This window comes from Gossypium raimondii, chromosome 13 (assembly GCF_025698545.1).
Source record: "Gossypium raimondii isolate GPD5lz chromosome 13, ASM2569854v1, whole genome shotgun sequence".
NCBI lineage: Eukaryota > Viridiplantae > Streptophyta > Magnoliopsida > Malvales > Malvaceae > Gossypium > Gossypium raimondii.
This window is the reverse complement of record NC_068577.1, coordinates 35295023-35317148: the sequence shown is the minus strand read 5'-3', so window position 1 is coordinate 35317148 and position 22126 is coordinate 35295023. Positions and strand designations below refer to the sequence as shown.

Genomic DNA, 22126 nt, shown 5'->3' with positions numbered 1-22126 from the left:
ATATGATTAAAGTTTATACGAGCGTACTAAGCATTTATTGCTTACGTAATTGTTTTCCTTTACTTTTTAGATTATCGGAAGCTCGATTAGGTTGGAAGCTTGTCAGAGATATATCACACTATCCATCGGTTCTATCGGTATTTTTGAATGTTTTAATTTTAGTCATAATGGCATGTATAGGTATTTTGTTTAATGTTGGTCTATATGTAAATTTTTTAGATTAGCCACTAATTTTAGCTTGTGTTGAATACCATTTTATAGTTTGTAGATTTGTGATTTGGTGGGGCTAGGTTAGTAACAAATTGGATGAGAAATATGGCTTGTAAAATGACCTATTTTCGTCCACACGGGCAAAGACATGGGCGTGTGTCTCAACCATGTGTGACACACGGCCAGGTGACACGGCTATTTGTCCCCTGTATCTTAAATTTGCACAAAATAGAATGCTCACACGGCCTAGTACACGGGTGTATGACTTGGCCGTATAACCCAAGTCAGTATACTCACATGGGCACGGACACGGGCTAAGACACAGCCGTGTGTCCCTATTTCGAATGCCCACACGGCTTGAGACATGGGCGTGTCTCCAAACCGTGTGAGTCACATGGCCTGACCACATGGCCGTGTGAGTCACATGACCTGACCACATGGCCGTGTGACCCTGCAATGTTGAAAATTTTAAATATTTTTGAAAAAATTTCTAAGTTTTCGACTTAGTCCTTATTTGTTTCTAATGCATAATTTGGGCCTCGAGGGCTCGTTTAAGGGACAATATGTATAACTTTGATTGGTTTCTAATATGAATGGTAGATGAAATGAAATGTCTGATAATTAATTTTGTAAACTCCGGTAATGTTCCGTAACCCTGTTCCGGCGACGAATTCGAGTTAAAGGCGTTACAAAATTTTTCATCTTTTTGTAGAACTCAAAAATAATGAATATATGCGTTGAAAAATTCCAAAAAAATGAAATAGCTCTAAAGCAAGAATGTGACATATCACTAAGAGTAAGATTCAGACTATGACAAGTTCAAGGCATATATAATGCTCTCGGGTTTATTTCAAGAAATAGCGTTTGAACACCTTGGTGCTTCCCTTTCATATTGGAACCGTTATCATAACCCTGACCCCTTAGATCATCAACATTAAGATCAAGAGACTTCAAAACATCTTGTAATTCATTAAAAAGTCTCAATCCAGATGTATCATCCACCTTCAAAAACTCTAAAAGATATTCCTCAATTTTTATTTTATTATTTGACATATACACACATTGTACAATTACAGTCATTTGTTCTTGATGACCAATATTAGGGGTACCATCAAGAATTATAGAAAAACATTTCTCTTCTTTGATGGTCTTAATTATATAACCTTTAACACTAATGGCTAAAAGGGAAATCAACTCATTTTGAATTTTATGCCCAAGATAATGATAATGAATTTCACGGTTTTGAATGCGTTTAACATGATCTTGCATTATCACATCGAATTTCGCAATCATTTCAATCAATCCTAGGAAATTACCATTGCTATCTTGATAGAGTTTTTCATTGGATCCTCGAAAAGCCAAAGTATGAGTAGTAAGACATTTCACAGCTAAAAATACTCTAAGTAAAACTTGCCTCCATCACTCTTTCTCTTTCATAATTTGTTCTTGCAAGCTTTTATCAATTGTTTCAATTTTATCCGACCTTATTCTCATTTCATTACAAGTATTCATATTAGTCATATATTCAACACTGTTTTTATGTTGTTTGAGCTTCTCTCTAATATGTCTCTAATCACTTAAACCCTCATTTGCTAACAAACTTTTGTTACTAATAAATTTAAACAACTTACAACAAAAACAAAACACTTTGTCAACATGTTTGCAATAAACCAACAATTTTCTATCATTAATCTCACCAATGCTTAACTTCCTAGAAAAATAAGCATATGAAAAATGCCTATTATTATTGAGAGGAAAATCTAGATTCATTTCTCTTATAGACCCCTTTTCAACTAAAATTTTCATTATTTTGTTATCAAGATTAACCCAAATTCTAGTATCATAAATATCCAAAAAAAAGGAATTGTTTGTTCTTCACCACTGCCAATATCAAGAGGAATTGTTTGTTTTTCATTAAGACCAAGATTTTCAATATTGGATACTGTTAAAGTTTGTGTGACCCGAATCTCATCTCTTGTTGAAGAAATAAATACACTGGAAAAATAAGGGATCTGTGGGGGCGAGAGGTCAGGGCCATAGGCTCAAGTTCGTATTGATGTGTAGACCATATTGCACAAGTTGAGTCTGTATAAAATTATACTCCTACTATTTGAATTTGATTATAACAAGGTTTTCAACCCTTAAATAGATGTAGTTTAAACTCCTCTTGTATCATTATTTTTTAACATTAGTGAATTTCTTCTCCTCTACTCGTGGTTTTTCCCCCCGAAAGGGTTTCCACGTAAAATCAGCGTTCTTTTTTTTTCTTTTCTTATTATTTTGCGATTATTCTACCGTCTTTATTGACGTTTATTATAACAAACTAATATAAGAGCTTTTTGGGTTTCTTGTCTTGATCATAGTAATGGTGTCATTGAAGTATGATATTTCGCTGTTAGATCACTACACCAGATTCGCATTGTAACAGGTAATGATGCAAGCAGTTCTTGCGCAGGTAGATTTAAAGATGCCCTGCTAGGGGTAGATAAGATGCATTCGACATTGACTAATGAAGATAAACATCATAAGGATTGAAAGGTTCTAACGTAATTACATCTACATCTGTCGAATGATATTCGACAAGATGTGTTGAATGATAAGACTGCTGCTACATTATGGGCAAAGCTGAAGCAGCTATGCATGTCAAAAACCTTAACTAGCAAATTCCATTTAAAGCAGCATATTTATTCTCATCTTTTGGAAGAATGTACGTTTTTGGTTGAACACTTAACTGTGTTTAATGAAATTATGTCAGCCTTAGAAGCCATGGAGGTTCAGTTTGATAAAGAGGATCTAGGGTTAAATCTACTTTCTTCGTTGCTTCCGTCTTATTCAACCTTTAAAGATACGATTTTGTATAATCGTGAATCTCTCACAGTCAATAAAGTCTATGATTCCTTAGCCTCGTATGACAAGATGAAACATCTTGTGGCTGGATCTGACTTTCAGGGAGAGGGTCTTATTGTTCGTAAGAGAAAAAAATGAAATACTAGTGATAATTGTGGGAAGACACAAAAACGAAATCCTGGCAATAAATCTAAGGGTAGATCGAGATATTCAAACAAAGGTAAAACATGTAACTTCTGTAAGAAGAAATGACACATTAAGTCTGAGTGCTATAAGTTACAGAATTAGATCAAAAGAGAGGTTGTGAATCAAAAGGGAAAATAACCAAAACAATCCAATGAAGCTAATGTATTAGAAGACTACATCGATGGTGTACTTCTAGTTGCTTCTGCTATCAACTCTAAAGTGAGCGATGAGTGGATCCTCGATTCTGATTGCACATCCTATATGAGTCTCAATCAATATTGGTTTACAACACATGAAACAGTGTCTGAATGTGTTATTTTGATGAGAAATAATGTTTCACGTAGAATTGCAGGTATTGGCATGATCAAAATTAAAATGTTCGATGGAGCCATAAGAACATTTAGTGATGTACGACATGTGCCAGAATTGAAAAGAAATCTGATTTCATTGAGTACTCTTGATTCAAAAGGGTATAAGTACACAGCTGAAAGTGGGGTCCTAAAAATTAGCAAGGGTTCCCTCGTGGTGATGAAAGGGCAAAGAAAGACTGCCAAGTTATATGTTTTGTAGAATTTCCAAGTTCGATTCACCAGAGGAATCTAGAACACGAAGAACATGCTAGATTATATTCATTCTGGTCTCTGGGGACCATTTAGAGTGCCTTGGAGGGGTGACATTAATTTTATGTTGACGATTATTGAAGATTTTTTCAAAAAAGTTTGGGCATTCTTCCTAAAGTAGAAAAGTGATGTGTTGCCCACATTTAAGAATTGGAAGATTATGATCGAGAAGTAAACAGGAAGGTAGATAAAACACCTTCGGATAGATAATGGTTTGGAATTCTGTTATGATGAGTGTAATGAATTGTGGGAATCAAAAGGGATTGTAAAACACTTGACAGTTCGCCATACTCCACAGCAAAACGGTGTTGCAGAACGAATGAATAGAATAATCATGTAAAAGGTTCGATGTATGTTGTCGAATGCTTGTTTACCAAAGTCGTTTTGGGCTGAAGCGCCTCTACTGCATTTTTTTGATTAACTGGTCTCCCTCCATTGTCATCGAGAAAAAGATTTCACAAGAGGTATGGTTTGGTACTCCTGTTGATTATTTTGATTTAAAGATTTTTAGGTGTCCTGCGTATGCTCATGTTGATAATGGTAATTTGGAATCTAGATTTATATTAAGTGTGTTTTTCTTGGATATAAGGTTGGTGTTAAAGGGTATAAGTTATGGTGTCCTGAAAATAGAAAAGTTGTGATTAGTAAAGATGTTATTTTTTATGAAACTGCTATGCTACCTAATTTACCTCTTAAAAACTCTTCTGATAAAGACTAGTAGAAATCAAACACATATGTGAAGTACGTGGAGCTTCAAATTGATCCAAGATCGACAATAGAGTCTACTAATTAGGTTAGTACAGAAACTCATAGTAGAGTTTTTCTTTAAAACAGTCAGCAACATAATATTCTATTGCTAAGAACAAACCTAGAAGAGAAATTAAACCTTCAAAGAGGTTCGTCGAGGTTGATCTAGTTGCTTATGCTTTAAATGTGGCTGAAGATATAGATGCAAATCAAGAACCATCTACTTATTCCAAGGCAATTAGCTGTGAAGATTCAAGAAAGTGGATGATTGCTATGCAAGAAGAAGGTTACAGTCAGGTTTTAGGTGTATACTTCACATATGTATTTTCTCCAGTTGTTAAACATAGTTCGATTCAAGTCTGGCTTGGTATTTTGGCCATGTATGATTTGGAACTTGAGTAGTTACATGTGAAAACAATATTCTTGCATGGAGAACTTGAGGAAGATATTTACATGCAACAACTAGAGGACTTTTTAGTCTTAGAAAAGAGGACTTTGTTTGCTTCCTGAAAAAATTCCCTTTATGGCCTAAAACAGTCACCTAAGTAGTGGTACAAGATGTTTGATTCATTTATGACTACTCATGATTTCAAAGAAGTAGTTTTGATAGTTGTGTTTATTTTAAGAAAAATTGTTATGGTTCATCTGTATATCTACCCCTTTATATTGATGACATGTTGATAGCAACCAAAGATAAATAAGAGATAAGAAATGTCAAAACCCAGCCTAGTAAAGAATTTAAGATGAAAGATTTGGAGCAGCAAAAAAAATACCCGGGATGGAGATTCTCAGAGATAGAAAAGCATGTAAATTGTATGTAAGTCAGAAAGGGTACATTGAGAAAGATCTTTGTATGTTCAATATGCAAAGTGTCAAGCCTGCTAATACTCCATTAGTAACCCACTTTAGAATTTCATCGGCTTTGTTCTGCAACCAGATGATGAGATTGACTACATGTCACGTGTTCAATATTGAGGAGAAATATTGGTGTCTACTGCATAGATGCCAAGGAGAAGTGTTGAATGGTGGCTAGCCATGCAGCGACAAGAATTTTTTTGATGCACAACCATGCAGCTGAAGTATGGTTGCATGCAAGTATGATAGAATTGCATGATAAACTAGTCTAGTTCAGTTGTAACTTGTTTTAATGATGTATAAAGGCTTGTTAGCTGATATGTTTTTGTTTAGGTACTGGTTTGGCTGATAAGTCAGAATGTTTAAGTGTACAAGAAATGTTTTATAAGTTTCCATGTTGTTAGTGGGAGTTGTTATGTATTTGGTAAAGTTTGTAACTTAAAGGTAACAATTCCTTTTGGAAAGGATGATGAAAAACATTTCCAGCTTCTTCTTGTTTTTTCAGTTTCTCATTTTTTCTTTGGTCTTTGTCTTTTGTTGTTGATAACCCCAACAGATAGCCAAGATAAAATATACACACACAATTCTTCAGGCAGTTCACTTATCCGGTCCATCAATGTTTCTACATAAAGATTAATTGATTCTTCAATACACAAGGCAGCATAAGACACTTAAAGGATATAGTTCTCAAACACATACTTAATTTGCATATATACAGTTTGACAAAGGAGGCACAAGATATAACAGCTAACAGAATTCATGTTTATTCAACTTACTGCAACCACATTAAACAAGGGAAATTAACAATTTTTATGATATTTCACAATTGATAGACATCAATTACACGATAAAAACACCAACAAAGATTTGGTTTTCACCCAATTGTATATATGTTTTTCGAATGTCAATTCACCTTCTTTGCTATGTGTTCTATTCGCGGCTTTCAAAGAAAAGTTCTAAAGTCTTGAGAGAAAAGTTACTTATTAGGGTTTAGGGTTTGATATAGACCTCATCATGGGTCGAGAAATTTAGCCTGGCCTGAAGGTTCGCTCGAAAAGTGGGTAAATTTGGACAAAAATATAGATTTGAGTATCATTAAAACTAATTTAAGATTAGAAATATATTAATTATCATAAAAAAAATACTGGGAATCGACTATCATTAGATCTCACAATTTGGAGTTGATGTATGCACTCAATGCAAAGTATCATAAGGTGAAGTTTAATAACGTTTTCAGAAAAGGGAACTAAGCTACACAGTGAATGGCTAAAAAGTTTGTGAATTATCATTCTCCAGTTAATTGGATTGTATCTATTCCTACAACTTTTGTAATCTTACATTATTAGAAATCTAAATAAAATCAAATCTTTTTTCACTCACCGCAAAAAAATAGTAAACTTTTGTTAGAAATTATCCAAAAAGACATTTTTGTTATGAAGGAGAAAGAAGAAAGAAAATTAGCCTACTATTAGCATTACAATGATACTATATATATAAATCTCTTTCCTTCTAACGTATTCATGCATTACATTTCATGATTCATGTTCCCAGCCTTCTCTTTTCCCCTCCTCAAGGAACCGCATAAATCTCTCTCTCTCAAAACTCTTTTTCCTCCACAAACTATCAACCCATTTCTTATTCAACTCTCAAAACACAAGAACAATACATAAAAAATATTCATGCTTCACTCTTCTGTATCTCCATATCTTTGTTAAAGTTTCAGCTGTCGATATGAACAACCTCAGCTCCCTCTGCAATTCCACAATGAAGCTTCCTTCAAGGGTCCTAACCCTCAGGAACGCATCAGTTGTGGGGTTCAGACATTCGTATAATACCCCTTGTGATCAAAAGCTTACTTGCAAGAGCAAAGCTTCTTTCAGTTTCAATCAAAACTCTCAATTCCACGCGTACCCTTCTCCATTCTTAGCCTTTCAAGGCGTTATCTACAATACACAGAAGTTGAATTGCTTACCAAGTTCAAGTTTTGGCCTACACAATACGGTTTCAAGGCCTTATGGTGTCCCTGTAGAAGCTAGTGCGGTTGAAACCGACAAGAATCCCGAGAGACTTTGTGTGGAAAACTGCAACGACGAGAACATTGTTGGAGGAGAAGTTCCTGGCGCTGAATATGGAAACAGTAGAGCATCACATGAGAGCGAAATTGACAAGGAGGCATGGAGTTTGTTGAGAGATACAGTAGTGACGTATTGTGGATTCCCCATTGGTACCGTGGCTTCAAATGATCCAGGTGATAAGCATCCTTTGAACTATGACCAAGTTTTCATTCGCGATTTCGTGCCTTCGGCTTTGGCTTTCTTGCTTAGAGGTGAAGGAGAGATTGTCAAGAATTTTCTCCTCCATACTTTGCAGTTGCAGGTACCTAGGCTTATTTGTCATCTTGGATAATAATGTTCTAGCAGCATTAGTTGTGCATTTCCTTTTTTTTTTTTTGTTCTGGTCAATTCCATTGAATATATGTTTAATCACCATTTATATGTCACACAAGTATGTCATTTGTAATTCATAGACAGACTGTACAGATATGAAAGGATATCAACCCATCAATCACATATTAAAAACTGATGATAGTTTGGTATTCTTTTTATGTTTATTTAAGGTTAATCCAGGTTCAATTTTTGGGGGAAACACTTCAAGAGTAAAATCCTGAATGCACCAAGTCCATACGTGAGAGTGCACCTTTAAGATTGCCTAGAGAGGGGATTAGGTCCAAACAAAGCAGAGAGTTACCCTGGCTATATTACCACACATAAAGTTGGTACATTGTGCCTTTCAGATTCCTTTTGATCACTGTAGAACTTTGAGAATTTGTTAGTTATGTAAATGCCTCTTTTGCACATGCTAGAGGCTTGAGACACATCCACACACATGGATATGTGGTTTACTATTTTTTGCTGATCAAGCTTGCATAATTATCCATTTGAAACTTGATGTTCAATGTAGAGTACGGAGAAAACTGTCGACTGCTATAGTCCCGGACAGGGCTTGATGCCGGTAAGTTTCAAGGTTAGAACTGTACCTCTTGGTGACAATAAGTTTGAGGAAGTGATAGATCCAGATTTTGGTGGATCAGCTATTGGCCGTGTTGCACCAGTGGACTCCGGTTAGTTTATTTGCTACTTTGTTTTCCGTTAACTAAAAGTGGCTTTTAAGTTGATTGAGGTGATGCTGCTGATAGGACTGTGGTGGATTATATTGTTGAGGGCATATGGGAAGATCAGTGGCGACTATACATTGCAAGAGAGAGAGGATTTTCAAGCAGGGATTAAAATGATCCTCAACTTGTGTTTAGCTGATGGATTTGATATGTTTCCATCTCTGTTAGTCACTGATGGATCCTGCATGATTGACAGAAAGATGGGTGTTCACGGTCATCCCCTTGAGATCCAAGTGGGTTCACTTATTTCTAGTTTTTAAACTCTCTGTTTGACCTTGTTATGTTTTGTTGCCTCATGTTTGATCTACAGGCTTTGACTTATGCTGCTCTGCGATGCTCTCGTGAGATGCTGACAGTAATTGGATGTTCCAAGAATTTGATGACAGCCATCAACAATAGACTCAGTGCACTATCATTTCACATTAGAGAATACTATTGGGTGGACCTGAGAAAAATCAATGAGATATACCGATATAAAACAGAAGAGTACTCCATGGATGCTACCAACAAGTTCAATATTTATCCTGAACAAATTCCTTCATGGCTTATAGATTGGATACCTGAAGATGGTGGGTATCTAATTGGCAATCTACAGCCAGCTCACATGGATTTTAGGTTCTTCACGCTTGGTAACCTCTGGTCCCTTATTTCATCACTGGCCACTCCAAAACAGAACGAAGCTATTCTCAAATTAATCGAAGCTAAATGGGATGATATCGTAGGACATATGCCTCTCAAGATATGCTATCCTGCATTAGAGAACGAGGAGTGGCGCATAGTTACTGGCAGTGACCCAAAGAACACGTCAGTACCTTGTCTACCTTTATAACCAGTCTCTATATATGCATGCATGTATACCTACTGACACTAGTGTGCTTAATGGACTTGTGCAGACCATGGTCCTTTCACAACGGTGGATCATGGCCAGCACTTCTTTGGCAGGTAAACTTAATTATCTAGTTTTGTTGTATGATAGGCTTTGTTTGAAGACTTGAATTATAGTGGCAGGCTCTAAATCTTTATATTACTGCGTTAGTTTACATTGGCATGCATCAAGATGGGCAGAATAGAACTAGCACAGAAAGCAGTTGGTTTGGCAGAGAAGAAGCTTTCAGTTGACCGTTGGCCTGAATATTATGACACCCCAAGTGGGAAGTTTGTTGGAAAACAATCTCGACTTTATCAAACATGGGCTATTGCTGGTTTTTTGACCTCTAGAATGATGTTGGAGAAACCAGACATGGCTTCCTTGTTATTCTGGGAGGAGGACAACGAGCTTCTTGAGAATTGTGTTTGTGCTCTTACTAAAGGTGGCCGCAAAATATGTAGTCGTGATGTTGCTAAATCTCAGATACTTGTGTAATATAATATTTTTAACTGAACACCATTGGTTTCTGTACAGCCACGAGTTTAGAGTAGAGTAATTTAAGAGACCTATAAGCAACATTCATCTTGGAAGTTCGTCATACAAATATGTAATTTTTCCAATCAGTATTCCAAGTTGATTGGTATTGAAAGTGGGAATAGGATCAAACGAGAACAATATAATATAATATATATTTATATTATATTCTCTTTGACCCCAATGCCTTTTTTTTATATATATATTCTCTTTGACCGATAAAGAATAAATGAAAAATGAAAAAGTAAAGAAAGAATAAACATAGGCAAACAAGACAATAGCATATTTTTAAGTTAAAAATGATTTGGCCAATAGGTTGAAGCAACAATGAATATGCTGTAGTACTAACATGCAATGCAACAAGTTTCCCGAGATTGAAACTGCAAACACCTTTTTCTTTTAATTATTATATATTGATTGATTACTAGAAGTAATGCTATTAGTTAAAGACACTCAACAGGAAATGAAAGCAATCCAAAACCATGAATATTAAATTAACCCAGATATGAAGGGTTCTTCTCCTAATGGAAATTAAGACACCTTGTCTTAGTTCTTCTCCTTGGATGATTCCTCACCTTCAATCTCAAAAGCAGATACAGGGTAAGATCTGGACAGCCCAGCAGGGGTCTTGAAAGTGATTTTGCCAGTGGCTGGATCATCAACATAGATATCACTCAGTGTGACCCAAATCAAAAGCTCCTTGCTCTTAACCCCATTCAGCTTCTTTATCCTGTTTTTCTCAATCACTGCAGTGACTTCAGTTGCATAGGAAACAGGCTTCCCAATCTTTTCAAACTTGTGGGTTATGCTCTTCTTCTGTTTAAGCCACACGAACCCTGTCTCCTTCACATATCCACATTCTTCAATGTCTTTCAAAGGCAAAAGCCCTCTGGGCATGCCCATCTCCTCCAGCAAAGACTTGGATTTCACTTGACAGATCTCATCTCCACGGTATACTTCTGAAGCACTGGCTTTGATCTCTTCTGTCACCAAAGACATCTTTTTTCCTCCTCTCTGTAACCTGAAACTGGTGTAAACTTGTCTTGTTAGAGAAGATGCTTAATGGCTGCGTAAAGGGCAAAAGACGATGGGCGTTGATATAGTTGTCAAGCTATTTATCCACCCTTGTGGTAGGAGAATATTTCGATAATGCCATTACGGCAAGTGGCACGCATGCATGGCCTCCAAAATGACCTGTTCAAATTTAGGCTGGGCTTTGGGGTAAAGCCATAAATAATGGCTGGTCCATTCTGGCAGACTGCTGCTTATTGCTGGTTTAGCAGGCAGTGCTTAGGTGAACTAACTGGTACAGCCGAGAGTAATTTAGGTGAACAGAAAGAGGCATTAGATTCTGCGTAGCTAGTAGCTTTCTTAGGTATTAATGAAAAAATAAGATACAGTTGGAAACTTGCTGCAGAAATTAGGAGGATAAAAAAGGATATTTGTCAAGGGAATACGCCAAGTGTGAATTACGTGGGATGGGGGATTCCAGTTTTTTAAGTAACATATCGTGTCATAAACATGAACCATAAAAACTTGTGGGAGCTCCTAAAGAACAAACATTTACCCCATTCAGAAAACTCACTGCTAATACACATTTTAACCACTTCGTTTGCTGATATTAAAACAAAGAAAATTGAAAATGACATGATCAGCCTGTACGTCCTTCTATCATCATTTCACCATCCTAAATTACAGCGTCAGGTGAAAAACATTATCATACAAAGAATTTACTCAAATGGTGGAAGCAGCAATCCCTAATATTTTGCTCTGCCACTGGGAAAGTTGTGTCTTAGCTTTGTACAAGCAGGTCATTGATGATCACAGTAAGACAACTTTGTAGTAGTGTCACCATTTTCCTCACCCAGAGCCTGAACTATGCTAAGTAAATGGAGAGCTTAACCTTTGAAAGCTAGTATTATTCAAAAGAGGGATCTATTTCCCATGAATACAGGTAATTTCATGGACTGTCGATATAAAACAATTAGTAGATGTTGACAAAATTGCAGATCAAAGGTGAAAAGAATTGGCTGATAGCCCTTGTTTACTGGAAATATTGAGCACAAAATGGAGAACATGGAGCACTCTCATTGACGAGTTTGGGTATAAATAGATGCACGCATGACCGGCCAGTTCTGCAGGAAAACTGGAATAATATGCAAAAGGATATCGTGTCTCGGGTTCAAAATAGACACAGGCTTAGAAATCTCCTTTTCTGACAGGTGGTGATCTGTGCCCAACAATTTTCAAGGACGCATCAACTGATTGCAGCTTTTATACTGTTGCGGCCTCCATACCCTTCGTATAACTGTAATTGTTTAGCAAGGATTCAATGTGTTTGATCTCTTTCGGCATTGATCCAGTGAGGACCTGTTTCAAATTTCAAACAATCAGAAGGATTACTGAATACAAGCTACTAACGTAATAATGATTGTGACACTTTAGTTATAACTAGGCTAACCATGAGAAAAAAAAAACTTCATATCGATATTAACCTCTGGTAAAATCCCCCTCCCCCCCTTCCCTTGGGAAGCTTGAAAGATTAAGCTTTCATTAGATAAGATTCTGCTCTTTTTTCTCCAACCACTTTAAATTGGCTTATGTATAATGTTTTACTGAATATGTAAGCATCAAATAGGAAGAAATCCTTAAGAACCAAAAAAATTTGTATTGAAAGCCATCTTCGAGTGATTAATATCAGCAACAAGTCACATCAAAGACAAAGTTACCCTTAAGAATGAAATGGCAAAACTAACAATAATCATCTTTGAGTGATTATTATCAGCAGAAAGTCCCACGATAGGTAAAACCACCACATTTTATATAGTATTGATACATGAGTTTTTACCTCACAACCGGTCTCTGTAATCAAAACTTCATCCTCAATCCTTATGCCTGTGCCTTGGTACCTGCAATACGTCCTCATTAAGCAACTTTCACCAAATGTGTCTGATCCTTTTACTCTACGTAGGACAATCTTAGTAAGGACTCTTTACCATGACAATGACTTTGAGTGCAAAGACACGGACATTTCCAATCAGATGTCCTTGTATATACAAGTATATTTTATTCTGGTAGAAAAAATTCATAAAAATATATAAAACCCAAATCTTATTCTTTCCAAGTTGTAAATGAAAGCTTCTTAAACAAAGTAACGAAATGTTTATCATCTACTGACATCTCAGTCAAATGTGAAGTGTTAGATTCATAAGACAGTCAACAAAAACCACATTAAGTATATGCACTCAAAAAGCCGTAGATTCATCTTGCTTATGGCAGTTCAACCAATGACATAACCACCACATAAGAGGTATATGTCAAAAGAAATTATCATTAATCAGGTAGTGCACCGTAATAGAATTTTTCATGAGTGATTTTTCACACTATGAGTTGCCATAATCATATAATTAAGCATAGCAAGTGACATCAAAGGCATGGTTGGTAGGAAGCTTCAGGTTAGGTTTTGAATTTAAAAATGTAATTTTATTTAGGTATTCCATAAATACCTCTCCGGACCATCAAAACTAGATGGGACATAGATTCCAGGCTCAATGGTTATAACCTGCAATCGACAGTAAATTCACATCAACATTCTAGAAGATAATACCGATATTACCAATGCAAACACCAAGGAAACAATTACTCCTATTGCATACTGTATCATTTATTGAAAGTGCAAAAAATGATATTCCAGCATATAGCATGTAAGAATAGAAAACTTTAATATCTAAAACTTGCTACTCCCAGCTAGTGCAAAATTTGAAGTTGGTTGAAAACATCGAAAAGGGTTTCACTGAAAGAGTTAACTTACTACTCCTGGCTTCAAAGGACGGTCATAGCTGATCATGGAACAATCATGGACATCCATTCCTAGATAGTGACCTGGACATAAAATTTATCAGGCATAATAATTATTTGAGTCACAATTTCTAAAACCAATACAAACGATAATTAATATAGAAATCTTATATGTCATAACAAGGTAAGGTTTAGTAAAACGCTTGCCAATGGAAGCTTAGTCTAACCTATAGAAGTTGGGTTCAATTGGTGATACAATCTAAATGCATCCCTTTTCAGAATCCCAATTTCCTTCAGTCCTTTGCATAGCAATTCAACCTATTAAAGCACACAACTTCACATGATCAAAACATTCCATTACAGCCCAATACAGCTTACAATTCAAGCAACTTTCAGGTAGATATTTCCACAAGAAAATGAAAACTGGTAAGATCAAACAAACAAGCAATTAATAAGATCAATGGCTCATCTGAAGTATACACCATGAATATTAAAGAAGTAATAATTGTTACTTTTTAGTTGAAAGCTTAAAAAAGAAAAAATTGGAAACAATAGGGATAAAGTACCATAAGGTAAATATGTGACTTGTTCTTATTCAGAATAGATTATAGCTATCGTGAACTTTAACAAATTACCTAACAAGAAACCTAACAATTATAAGGATGAAAACTAGCTACATGGGTGTATGTGCATACTAAATTCCTTTTATAAATTGATTATTTTATTTTAAATTGCATGTATAGTTAAGATGTGCTCGTAAGAAATGAAAATTTCTTTCTAAACTTTGGGAGGTAGATTGCTCATCATTTATGAAAGAACCAGTATATTATCCCTTCTTGTGGAGAAACATCAGCACCCAAAAAATGACAGATGGATAATGAAAAAAGTAAAATGCAAGGGCATTTGAAAAACTATGATTTTGAGTTCTTAAACTATACCGAATAGTTGTGTATTTGACGGATGCTAGCACCAGGTCTGCAAAGCCTTATACATTCCTTGTTTGTTTGTAGTATGAGATCATAAAGCTCCCCCTGAAAAATTGAAATCCATAACTATAAGCCTCTCTGCTCGGGTCATATGGCAAGTAAAATAAGAAAGTTCAATGTGCATGTATTCATCCCAGAATTACTTAGAGAATCATCCATAAGACATTAATAAATAGTATCTAATAGATAAAGACATGTTGCACATTTCAAACCCATCAGACCAATTAAAAAGAAAATATCTCCAGAGAACAGTTTCAATACTAGCTTTCTGTATGCAAAGGATACAAATTCAAGTGAAACAAATCGATCATACAAAAGCATACTTGTATAGAAGAAAAGCTTCCACAGGGCGACCATGTACGAGTAAGATCACTGCAATAACCATGCAGCTCACATCCAACGTCCATCAAAACAAGATCCCCATCTTTGATCTAAAAGACAAACAACAAGTCAAATCTTAAAATTGATCATCCTCACAAACACACATAAAATCTTATTTGCACTTGGTTGGTGATTTAAAAACCAAATAACATCTCACAATAATTAAACTTACTTTCTGATCATTTCGAGAATAATGTATAACACTAGCATTAGGCCCACCACCAACCACAGGGTTAAATCTGGTGAAGGACAATGAGAGTAATGAGTTAAAACTATTTGGTAGATAAGTTCACAATGATACTAATGATATTTGTTGCTATACCAAACATATTTGGCATTAAAAAAAGGCATGCTTTCAAGTCTTTTACAAAGGCAAAAGCTTACGCCATTCTCTGAGCACCTCTCATTCTGCATTCATATTCAACCTTAGCTGATAGCATGCCCTCATGAGGATATGTTTTGGAATGCAACATTGTCTGCAAAAGCGCCTGTCCAAGAGCAAGATATATGTTAAATATGAATACCAGACAGGTAATTACCTTCTCCAGACACAAAATATTCCATAACAGAAGGGCATCTATTTTAAGTGCAATCTCAGTAATACCATAAAATAATGTTGATTTACCACCTGATACTAGGATATTTCTAACCTAAAAAAGCTTGATAGCTGAAACCAAGTAATGTAAACTAGACATGCATCAGACATGCATCACATTATACAAAATTCAGGCCAAGTGGGAACAACAGGGTTAGACAAGAAAGTACCTGACAAGCAATTGCTGCAGATTCTTTCATTAACTTAAGTTCAGAAGGAGACTTTACCCATCGTAGCTCATGGGTGAAAATAGAAAGGTCACTCACTTTCCCAACATGAGCTGCATTTTGAAAGGTTTCCAAATCTGTGTAGGTCGGTGTAGCCGTCAGCTTGTTGTGGAACAATTTGGAAGATCTTTTTATCATATTTGGAAGGATCTGCCAGGCATTATTTTAAAAGCATCAAGAAAGAAATAAAAGGAAAAACAAAGAAGTTACTTTCCTTATCATATCATATATGATAAAGCAAGACATTGGAACTATCATATCTACAACGGATTATCATATCACCTTATCTAATTTGCTCACTGGATAAGCTTCTTCAGCTTTGAACATCTCTAGTGCTGCATCAACTCCTGCTATTAGTCCTTGCCAAACAACATCCTACATAAACCATAACTTCATAAAATTTTGAATGAACTTAAAACATGTCATGCATAACAAAAGAACAAGAAGAAACTAGATCATTTCAGCCTCACTGAAAAACTAAAGAATTAGAAATATCTTGATGTTTTCAAGTCAACCTACTCCATGCCCAATGGAAAAGTCCAAATGAACCATCCATCTTATAATTAAAAATGAAAAGAAAAAACTAAAGCCTTCTTACTGCAAAATTAGACAACAAAAGCATTTAGTATCAAAATATCCAGTTATACAACATCAACATACATGAGGTTTTGGTTCTGGCATGAACATGCATAAACCACACTCATGACCAAATACTGCCACCCCACCAGGTTGTTGGCAACCAGTAAGATACAAGTAATCAGCATCTTGTCGAAATGTATAAGGCACAACATCAGTCATCATCTTTACAGGGGCAGCAGCAATGATGGCCAAGCTATTTTCAGGAAGAAGTTCCAACAATCTTTTCCGTCTAGAGATGTATTCTTTGGTAGCTATACCAGGTGTAATCTCCCCTTCCTTCATTAACTGAGAGGTAAACATGAAGTAAAATGCCTTAGAACAAGTACCAAACTAAACTTAATGCATTCTTAAAACCTTCTTCTCTTTGTCCAAGAAGCTGACAGCATGAAATTGCCATTTTACCCACCAAAGCCTTGTATTATTTGCAGACTAATCATACAAAAGCAAAATCATCAGAATTCTCAAATCTCTACCATGTTTTCTAACATCAGAGTGATGAGGACATGTTAAGAAGCACACCTGAGGATGAGATGCTGAAGTAGGTTGTCCAAAATCTGAGACTTTCCCAGTAGAATATGTACAGCGACGGATAGCCTATCAAGTAAGTTTTTCAAAATGATATTAACAGTCGTAGAACAATCACTCTTATATTGAGAAACAACAAAAAAGAATCAGTCATAGTTTTCCAGCAACAATTAATAAGTACTCTACATCTCTGATTAAACACGTGATAGTACGAATTGAATAAATGAAGGTAGTACCCGTCGGTCTCCATTCAAAGAAAAAGAACCAGGAGGAAAAGATAGTAAAATCTTCGTGCTAGAAAACTTGTCATGTAGATAGAACGTGGAAGTATAATAACCCGTTCATAAATCAAAACGTTGTAAATAATAATGAAAATAAATAAATAAAAGCAAATTTAATAAACATAAGCATCGTTAAGATGCGAAGATCGTAAAGCAAAGTCCTCAAAATTCACAACCAACTTGAAAATTCAATTAGCAATCATATACTAATGTCCCAAAAGAAGGAAGATAATAGAAAGATGTTTAATTGAAGCAAAAATTTTGAGCACCAAGCATTTGAAAAGTACCCACTTGACAATTCCTTCCAATAAGCATAAACCATGAGTTAGTTGGTAGAGGAGGAAAAAGAAAGATACTTGTTTGAAGGATAATTGGTGCAGCAGTTTCCTACTCAAAATCTTCATTGTTCCTTTCCTGTTTGCTTCCTCAGCTGGGTTAACAGCTATGCTTTGCTTCCAGTGTAGTTCAGAGTTCAGACTATAGATAATTGGTTCAAAGAGTTTGTGTTGGAGGTTTTGGGAATCAAAAGTTAGTTTCAGTTTAGGGTTTAGTACTTTAAAAGCATTCCCAATCCCCCACACTTACTAACACCGTTCCCGGACTAGTTTAGGGTTTAGGAGGTTCATCATCTATATTTTTTAAATCCAACCTGTGGTTGTCACCAGCTAGTTTCATCGATTAAATTTTGTTAAAATATTATTAAATTTTTAAAAAAATTTGTTCAATTGATTGATTAATTAATTTTTTAACCAGATATTGATCGACCCAAATAATATCGGTCCACATGCAATAGAGTAATGTTACAATCAACTCTAATTTTAATTAAATAAATTATTATAAATTCATAAATTTTTTAAATTATAAAACCAATTCAATTGGATTTTTGTCTCAGTTAAACTAGTTCCAAGTGCTTTGCTCAAACCGATTCAACCCAACGATTCCCATGGGTGCAGTTTTGATTCCAGCAACCATGTATTAATCCATAACAATGGACTATTACATCATTAAGAATGGCTAAAGTTTCTGACATAAAAAAATTAACTAGCTGATTAGCATGCACATGGGAAAATTAGCTCATTTTGAAAGACTAAATCTCTTCAGTTCCAGTGTCAGACCTCATTTCTAAACGGAGAAATGAAGAATAAAAAAAACTAGTCAAATACATATCTAATACATCAGAGAAAACGTCGAAGAAAGTCCTTTATATTGTCCATGTATGGAGACCGAGTTGGAATGATGTGACCAAATTCATGTTCAATAATAACAGAGCAACCATCTTCAAATCTTGATGCCAGGTATCTGCTGGTATGGCTTGTTATCTGTCTGTCCTTGCCGGGATCACTACCAAATATATGAAGTGATGGGCAATTAATGGGCTTTTGCCCGAAATCTGCCAATGGGAGAGCAAATCCAGAGCACAATATCACAAATCTGAGATCAATTTCACCCTTTAGCTTATCTCCTTGTGCACAAAGTAAAGCAGCCATTGCTGCTCCTTGTGAAAATCCCAAAATCCCATCAAAGGGTCCTTGCTCGGAGAACATTTTTTTCAAATAGGCTAGTGATACATCAAAGCCATCAGTTTGTCCCTGGTACTGAAGAGGGTCGAATGGCTGATTTGCTATTTTCCAATCAGCTTCAACCTTCCCACCAAAATCAGATGCAACCAACCATGCATACTTCCTTTTGCAGTTCTCAGGTGGAGGAGCATGTTGTCCAGAAGGTGGAGCACAACTATTTTTTGCTTCTGTACAAGACTGGTAAATGAATGGCAACTCATGGGGTGCATCAATAAAAACAAGTTCAGCAATGCTTTTAAGTTTCTTGGCTAGTGATGCGCTTCTTCCTTTAAAACTGGAGGCATTTTGCCGAAAACCATGCAAGCATAAAATTCTTAATTTCCTTGGAGCTGCATTGCCTCAGAATAGAAGTTATAACAATTTTAGGACCAGAAAAAACAAAATCCAGATCAATTCTTACACTCAACTTTAAACCACTTAGGATATCAAGGTAATCTAGTATTCAGTATTAAAAATGCAGGTTTCAAGATAAATCCCCTAGCAAATGAGCTTTACACATAAGTTGCAAATCTATTTGCAATAAACAATATGTATGCTTTTGTAAATAGATGCTAAAAGTGGCATATCATAGACGAGATTAACAATAATAGAAAAACAGTGTAGAGTATCCCCAACACCAATTAAATTAATCAGTTAATTACTTAACATTTCTTGCTTAACCTAAGACTTACTCTTATATAAGAGATTACAGACCTTACCATTTCTTGAAGGCAGCTGAGATGAGATTTTGGAATCTGAACAGACAGTTTTCAGATCATTTTTGTCCAATACTGTTGCAAGCTCACCATCTTCCACAGATGGAATGGATCCAAAATCCATACGATGTTTCTGGCACAACTCACAAACATATGCATCACTCTTTATCTGCCACCCAAATTGGCAAAGTTCAGAAACACCAATGATGAATATAAAAAATAAAAGGTGTACCAGAAGAAGCATAAACAGAATCTTGTTAAAAAAGATGGCTCAAGAGATAATTGTAGAACATACCTGACAACTATCACAGACCAAGACAAGTATTCTGCAGTGAGTGCAGCGGCAGCGTGAAGAATAATTGTCGTAAGAAGAGCCACAAATGAGGCAGACACCCATAATACTAGTATCTGAACTCCCAACTGAAATCCTACCAGCAATACAAAGAGATATAAGGAAAAAACATCAGCTTTCACAATTCATGAATTGAACTATTATGCTAGTATGCAATTTCTATTACCATCCTAAAGTGATCAACAAATACGATATCAATAAAGTTTTAACATAACATGTTGACAAACTACGAAACCATACCGGTGATCGAAAACAAAGTTCTTTCCTCTGAAGAAGCCACCATCAGGAAATTGTTCCAAATAGCGTTGTATTCCCCCATATAACTGCAATAAAGCCAATACAGCCAAGACTATCACAGTTGCCCTCATCATATGAAGGGTTGAGCTTACTTGCTTTGGGTGATATTATCAGAATAAATACACATCAAACTTATAAATTATTCCATAGATAAACAAGAAACTGAAGCTGGTGACATGATTTTCTATTTGGTTTCAGAAGCTGACCTGAAAGACATTCTCAAACCCAGCACCTTTTGACCTAATATAAGCTGATGCCATCTCACAACGGATTCCTCCAGTGCAATACCTGTAACAGAAATCTGTTAACACAGGATACTCAAAATGGTAGAAGATGAACATATTTAGCAGAAGATCAGTTTCTATCATTCAGAGAGGGTGAATAGTTGCAACATTCTGTAACCACACCTTCAACCAAAAAGAATATCATTTAACAATAAAGGGATATAAAATTGCAAGTGAAGAGTTGCTTGATAAAATATGAATTCAGAGACAATGATTTACAGGTGTGAAAGAACTGGAATAAACATCGACAGAACATTATCAGGATTTAGAATACTAACATGAGGACATGTTTTCCTCGCAACAGTTCTGAATTATCATCTATCCAAGAGGGCAGATCACTGTACTGCCTGATACCTGGATCTAGTGTTTCCACACTTGGAGCATGAAACTTGCCTATTCTCGTCTCATATAAATTTCTTGCATCCAATAGAACCAGCTGCTTATCATCGGTAGGACTTCCATTCTTCATAAGTTGCCCTGAGAAGCACAAAAATTACCATCAATAAACACATAATTAGAAATTACAACCATTAGCCAACATGAAACATATATGATAAGTAGAAAAATGTAACTAATAAGCCATTAGAAGGGATAGACCAAAGTCCATACGAGCACTTTGAAGAACAGAATGGAACTCGGCAGCAGAGAGATGCCTCCCAGCATTAGAAACCTCCGGTGGATTTAAAAGGGGATAAGAACTAAAAGTAACCAATTCCTAAGAACAGATACAACAAAAATATTACACTCGCAGGAAAAATCAACATAGAACGTGCAAGTTTGGGATGGTAACAGTACAAATCTATAGAAGCAAGTGAAGGACAAAAGTTACAATACAAGTTTAGCAGCTGAAAATGATAATAAAACAGGTCCTGAAAGGTTGAACAAACCTTGACAACACGAATGGAAAGAGATGTAAAGCCACACTCAACAGCAACCTTGTCGTTCAAAGGATGATGCGAAGAAGCAAGCTTGAAGTCAGTTCCTTGGAACAAACTATTGGACTTCACGGCTTCTATGTGTTTTTCCAATGCCGACAGCAAACCACCAACCTGCTTATTAAGAAGAAGAAGAAAAAAGACCGAATCATCCTTAGAGTAGAAGGAATGCAAGTGTAGAGAAAAAAAGGTTGGAAATGGGCAGGCAGAGGTTACGGTGACATTGACGCCATTAGGAGAGAGGCGGACTCGGCCGAGAAGACCCAGAGAGTTGCAGTTGGAGTGGTAGAAGGAGAAGAGAGAATTGAGATCAGTGATGAAGGCGAATTTGTAATACAGAAGCACTCCATATTCATCCTTTGACATTGCCTTCAGTTTCAGAGTAACGTGGGAGTTTCCGTTTGGACTTCGAGCCCTAAATCCTAAATCCAAAAGACCCCGCCCTTAACCTTTGCCTACGCACTGTTGTGCGCTTTTTTATTCTCAGCATTTACTTTTTTTTTTGGGTG

At 35.9% G+C, this 22126-nt stretch overlaps 4 protein-coding genes across 7 annotated transcripts; 1 reads left to right on the top strand and 3 right to left on the bottom strand.

Annotated features, from left to right (window-relative positions):
* Positions 1–7196: 7196 nt before the first annotated feature.
* Positions 7197–10301, top strand: LOC105782890 (alkaline/neutral invertase A, mitochondrial). The gene is made up of 6 exons (XM_012607962.2): positions 7197–7841; positions 8427–8586; positions 8662–8873; positions 8951–9444; positions 9534–9582; positions 9677–10301. The coding sequence occupies exons 1-6, from the start codon at positions 7197–7199 to the stop codon at positions 10001–10003; spliced, it is 1887 nt and encodes a 628-aa protein (XP_012463416.1). The 3' UTR covers positions 10004–10301.
* Positions 10302–10416: 115 nt separating this feature from the next.
* On the bottom strand, positions 10417–11136 carry LOC105782892 (uncharacterized). Its single transcript, XM_012607968.2, has one exon. The coding sequence runs from the start codon at positions 11039–11041 to the stop codon at positions 10589–10591; it is 453 nt and encodes a 150-aa protein (XP_012463422.1). The 5' UTR covers positions 11042–11136; the 3' UTR covers positions 10417–10588.
* A 497-nt stretch (positions 11137–11633) lies between these two features.
* Positions 11634–18133, bottom strand: LOC105782891 (intermediate cleaving peptidase 55, mitochondrial). 3 transcript variants are annotated; one of them, XM_052626981.1, is made up of 15 exons: positions 17831–18133; positions 17188–17262; positions 17075–17097; positions 16690–16953; positions 16312–16404; positions 15973–16179; positions 15592–15695; positions 15380–15446; positions 15150–15257; positions 14779–14871; positions 14068–14158; positions 13854–13924; positions 13549–13604; positions 12891–12951; positions 11634–12412 (listed from the first exon to the last, which is right to left on the bottom strand). In XM_052626981.1, the coding sequence occupies exons 4-15, from the start codon at positions 16948–16950 to the stop codon at positions 12317–12319; spliced, it is 1308 nt and encodes a 435-aa protein (XP_052482941.1). In that variant the 5' UTR covers positions 16951–16953; positions 17075–17097; positions 17188–17262; positions 17831–18133; the 3' UTR covers positions 11634–12316. The 3 variants fall into 3 exon arrangements, with proteins under 3 accessions (XP_052482941.1, XP_052482940.1, XP_012463420.1); XM_052626980.1 differs by having other exon boundaries at positions 16690–17097; XM_012607966.2 differs by lacking the exon at positions 17075–17097.
* Positions 18134–18535: 402 nt separating this feature from the next.
* Positions 18536–22122, bottom strand: LOC105783747 (rhodanese-like domain-containing protein 6). Of its 2 annotated transcripts, none has more exons than XM_052626979.1 (9): positions 21834–22122; positions 21570–21731; positions 21280–21397; positions 20961–21159; positions 20605–20686; positions 20342–20424; positions 20045–20177; positions 19753–19918; positions 18536–19383 (listed from the first exon to the last, which is right to left on the bottom strand). In XM_052626979.1, the coding sequence occupies exons 1-9, from the start codon at positions 21981–21983 to the stop codon at positions 18650–18652; spliced, it is 1827 nt and encodes a 608-aa protein (XP_052482939.1). In that variant the 5' UTR covers positions 21984–22122; the 3' UTR covers positions 18536–18649. The 2 variants fall into 2 exon arrangements, with proteins under 2 accessions (XP_052482939.1, XP_012464833.1); XM_012609379.2 differs by having other exon boundaries at positions 21292–21397; positions 21834–22121.
* Between the last annotated feature and the right edge of the window lie 4 nt (positions 22123–22126).

Bases quoted from the DNA above. Each gene is read 5' to 3' on its own strand.
- LOC105782890 (XM_012607962.2), top strand. From the start codon at position 7,197: ATGAACAACCTCAGCTCCCTCTGCAATTCCACAATGAAGCTTCCTTCA. The intron at 8,874-8,950 runs GTGGGTTCACTT...TTTGATCTACAG, and splicing joins GTCATCCCCTTGAGATCCAA to GCTTTGACTTATGCTGCTCT. The intron at 9,583-9,676 runs GTAAACTTAATT...TTACTGCGTTAG, and splicing joins GGCCAGCACTTCTTTGGCAG to TTTACATTGGCATGCATCAA.
- LOC105782892 (XM_012607968.2), bottom strand. From the start codon at position 11,041: ATGTCTTTGGTGACAGAAGAGATCAAAGCCAGTGCTTCAGAAGTATAC.
- LOC105782891 (XM_012607966.2), bottom strand. From the start codon at position 17,878: ATGAAGATTTTGAGTAGGAAACTGCTGCACCAATTATCCTTCAAACAA. The intron at 14,159-14,778 runs GTATAGTTTAAG...GTGCTTTAATAG, and splicing joins GTCAAATACACAACTATTCG to GTTGAATTGCTATGCAAAGG. The intron at 12,952-13,548 runs GTATTTATGGAA...GACGTATTGCAG, and splicing joins AGTTTTGATGGTCCGGAGAG to GTACCAAGGCACAGGCATAA.
- LOC105783747 (XM_052626979.1), bottom strand. From the start codon at position 21,983: ATGTCAAAGGATGAATATGGAGTGCTTCTGTATTACAAATTCGCCTTC. The intron at 20,687-20,960 runs GTTAGTATTCTA...TTTCTGTTACAG, and splicing joins CGAGGAAAACATGTCCTCAT to GTATTGCACTGGAGGAATCC. The intron at 19,919-20,044 runs GTATGTTCTACA...TTTGGGTGGCAG, and splicing joins TGGTCTGTGATAGTTGTCAG to ATAAAGAGTGATGCATATGT.